We start from the raw sequence: 3746 nt of genomic DNA, 5'->3' as shown, positions 1-3746 counted from the left end.
CTGAGGGCAGGCCTGTGCCTCTCAGCACCTACGTGCAGGCCTGCAACAGATTGAGGGTTGTGTTTACCTTCAGTGGCTGACAGGAGTAGAGGGTCTGGAACCACAGCTGTGTGGATGAGGGTGAGTAACAGGGATCAAGGGAGGCTACAGGTATGTAACAGTCTGGTGGTGTGTTCAGAGAGGTGGTAAAGGTACAGAGGCACTGTGAGAAGCAGAGACACCTCTCCTGTGGGCCCTGCGGTTTGGCAGTATAGGAGTCTGCAGGAGCTTCTGGTGTCACAGTGACCCCAGCAATAGGCAGTTGTGTTGAAACTAGTAGGGAGGATAGCTCCAGGGAGGAGAGAAGAAACTGGGTGCCCACAGAGCACCACAGGGCACTTATGGGGGCTAGGACAGGTGGGATAGGCAGGCCAGAATGGATGGAGGCTTCCAGGTGCCAGGGACTATCCCTGGGCCTTGGACTTCATTTCTAATTCCTGTCCCTGACTCCAGGCCCCTGCATGACTGCTGCCCGAAGCCTTCAGTCTACACGTGAGCACCCAGCTCTCTGTTCTTTGTGCCTCCTATGGCAGAGAGCCAGGGTAAAGACTCAGATGTTGGGAGGTTTGGGGTGGGGTGTCAGCGTTCTCTTTGTTCCCATCTCATTCAGTTGTCCTGGCCCCTAAGGTAACAGAAGGCCAGACAGATCCCATCTTTTGCACAGCTAACTAGAGCCCAGGCCTCCTGTCATCTAGTACTGTTGCCCTCCTGTGGGGACGGTGGGTGGGGGTGCTGAGGATGGGTCCCAAGCAGGGGCAGGTATTAGAGTGTCCTTTCCATGCCTGCAGACACCCGGGACTACATCTGTGAGTTCTGCGCTCGGTCTTTCCGTACTAGCAGCAACCTTGTCATCCACAGGCGCATCCACACTGGAGAGAAGCCCCTCCAGTGAGTGCTGGGGAGGGTATCTGAGGGCCAGGGCCTGGGGTGGGGGTGGGGCAAGGAGGACATCTGGGCAGCAGGGAACAGGAGGAACCCTGGGGAAGTCAAGATGGGCTGAGACCCCTTCTTCCTGTGTCCCTGGCTCCAGGTGTGAGATATGCGGGTTCACCTGCCGCCAGAAGGCCTCTCTGAACTGGCACCGGCGCAAGCATGCAGAGACGGTGGCTGCCTTGCGTTTCCCCTGTGAGTTCTGTGGCAAGCGCTTTGAGAAGCCAGACAGTGTTGCAGCCCACTGTAGCAAAAGTCACCCGGCTCTGCTCCCAGCCCCACAAGAGTCACCCAGTGGTCCTTTGGGGCCTTGTCCCAATGTTTCTGCCCCTGAACCCCCGGGGCCCAGTGAGGAATCCAGTCCCTCTCCATCTCCTCAGGCTCTACCTGTATTCCCCCAGCAATAAGCTCTTCAGGGAGCCAGACCCAGGGACAGACAGAAAAGCAGCAAGGAGAGAGCTCAGAGGACAAACTCTGGATGCCTGGTCCCCTAGAACTAGGGTGATGGGAAGTGCAGACTGGGGGCAAAACTGGGATCTAGGACATCTGGACTAACTCTAGTTTTCCTAAAGCCCAGAATAAACAGAATTTCAAGTGGGCATGTGTGGGCAGAGCAACTGCTTTGGCACCTGAGGTGCAGCAATCTTGGATCTCTTTGAAATGAGGCTCCGTTAGAATGTGCCAGAATGCAGATTAGGTGTAGGCTCTGTTCCTCCCTCTGCAGGCCCTCACCTGCTTTGACCTTAGGGGCCCAAATTTCTTTCCAGACTCCCTCTGGCAGCCCTTCCTGTGGAGTAGGACACCCACCCTCACATTCAAGTGGAGCAGGCTATGACAGTCTACATCTAGAGTGCTGGGTCACCCCTGGGAGTGGAAGTCACCCCCTGGAGCAGAAATAGGGTTATATGATCCTAGGCTATCTTGTATTTGCCACTGGGAAAACCTAATGTGGAATCCTGAAGTCTAGCCTTCTAGTGCAGAATCTAGGGTCCCATGGGCAAAATCATTGAGCTGCCTTGGGAAGGGACAAGGAACTTGAGACTGTGAAAGAACCTGGATCTTGAGCCAGTCCCCAAATCTGTGAATGCGGCAGCCTTGAGCTTGATGAAAGGTGTTCTTAGCATCCAGAACCCAAACCACTCTTTATTTCAGGAGCCATAAGCAAAAAGCTGTTGGCCAGTTCCAGGGGGACTTGCCATTCTTCACATTCCTCATGTGGGTGTTCCCCAGAGTTCCAAGCCAGACTTAGAAACATTCTGATGCCCTACTTGATAGCACCTATCTCCATGGACATATGGTCTGGCCTAGGTATCAGGGCAAATGTCCCCAACCTGGTTGGAGAACACTGTCCTGAGAGATACCTTGATCTGCCCTGGGGACAGGTAAGTGGCCATGCAGAGGGCCCTGGCCCTCTCCTTCACCAGCTAGGCCACCTCTGCTAGAGAGCAGGCAGCTCCCAGCATGGACACATCCTTCTCTGACTGCAAATTTCCCACCTCTACACCTTCCTTCTTGGAAGCAGAGGGGAAAAACATTAGAGAGATTAACAGGTGGAATCAAGAGGCAAGACTACAGGGCCAGTGACATGTGACACGACAGCAAAGGGACCAGGGAAGGAGTAGCAGAGGAGATACAGGTTACAATAAGGAGATGAGACCAGAGAAGACAGAACATAGGCAGAGAAACAGGGAAGAAAATGGCAGAGCAGAGTCACAGCAATGGGATATGCCAACATCTAGGCTCTCTCACACGCAGGGTCTGAGAGGTATCCCCAGTTCCCTGTACCTACACTACAGTATGAGGACTAAGGTGGGGGAAAGACTTGACAAGGCTGGTAGAGAGGCAGGGCAGGTGAAGGGCTGCACCGGAAGGTGAGAAGGCAGCCACCAGGCACTGCGCGGTTGGTGTGATGTGATGTTGGTGTTCACCTGACCACCTCCAGAAGAGCCTCTTAGCAAGTCTCTCTCAACTGGGACATGAAGAGCCCTGTCCTGCTGGCCCCACGACAGCCAGGGTGGTGGCTGCGGCAGTGCGGGTGCGTGCGTGGGTCCGCTGGTGTTGCGACAACGAGCGGCTGTGGCTAAAGCATTTGCCGCACTCAGCGCACTCTGCTGGGCGCTCACCCAGGTGCGTCTTGCGATGCAGTGCAAGCTTGGAGGCTACGCTGAAGGCTTTGCCACACTCAGGGCATTTGTGCGGCTTGTGGCCAGTGTGGTTTCGCCGGTGCACGTTGAGGTTGGACACACAAGTGAATTGTTTGCCACACAGCTCGCAGCGGTAAGGCCTCTCACCCGTGTGTGTGCGCCGATGCTTAGTGAGGTCTGAGCGGTCGCTAAAGCAGCGGCCGCAGTCCGGGCACGGGAAAGGCCTCTCGCCCGTGTGGATCCGCTGGTGCACTACCAGGTCAGATCGCTGCCCGAAGCACTTGCCACAGGTGGCGCATGCGTGTGGCCTTGTGCCCTGGTGGCTACGCCGATGGCGCAGCAGCGTGGAGCTCTCACTGAAGCAGCGCCCGCAGTCCCCACAAGCATAGGGCTTCTCACCCGTGTGTGTTCGCTGATGGCGCACCAGTGTGGCACTCTCCAAGAAGCCCTTGCCGCATTCAGGACACCTAAAAGGTTTCTCCCCAGAGTGCGTCTGCAGGTGTCGTGTTAGCGTGGAGTTCTTGCTGAAGCTCTTGCCGCACACGCCACACTGGTGCGTGTTGGGGTCACAGGGGCCCTGGGACACCGGGCTCTGGGCCAGGTGGACGCGAGTGTGACTCCACCGCCCAGTAC

General features: G+C 56.3%; 2 protein-coding genes across 2 annotated transcripts in view; one reads left to right on the top strand and one right to left on the bottom strand.

Annotated features, from left to right (window-relative positions):
* The window catches only part of ZNF692 (zinc finger protein 692), an 8327-nt gene extending 6759 nt beyond the window's left edge, over positions 1 to 1568 (top strand). Inside the window, exons 11-12 of the mRNA XM_012813918.2 lie at positions 828 to 927; positions 1070 to 1568. Of these exons, the coding sequence (XP_012669372.1) occupies positions 828 to 927; positions 1070 to 1376 (407 nt within the window). The 3' untranslated portion in view covers positions 1377 to 1568. The remainder of the gene's footprint in view (positions 1 to 827; positions 928 to 1069) is intronic.
* Positions 1569 to 2092: 524 nt separating this feature from the next.
* Positions 2093 to 3746, bottom strand: part of ZNF672 (zinc finger protein 672) — a 3563-nt gene continuing 1909 nt past the window's right edge. The window contains exon 2 of the mRNA XM_012813917.2: positions 2093 to 3744. Coding sequence (XP_012669371.1) covers positions 2935 to 3744 — 810 coding nt within the window. The 3' untranslated portion in view covers positions 2093 to 2934. The remainder of the gene's footprint in view (positions 3745 to 3746) is intronic.

Source organism: Otolemur garnettii, unplaced genomic scaffold, assembly GCF_000181295.1.
Source record: "Otolemur garnettii isolate 467f Iridium unplaced genomic scaffold, OtoGar3 scaffold00345, whole genome shotgun sequence".
NCBI lineage: Eukaryota > Metazoa > Chordata > Mammalia > Primates > Galagidae > Otolemur > Otolemur garnettii.
The sequence above is the reverse complement of the archived record's forward strand: the minus strand, read 5'-3'. Positions and strand labels throughout refer to the sequence as shown.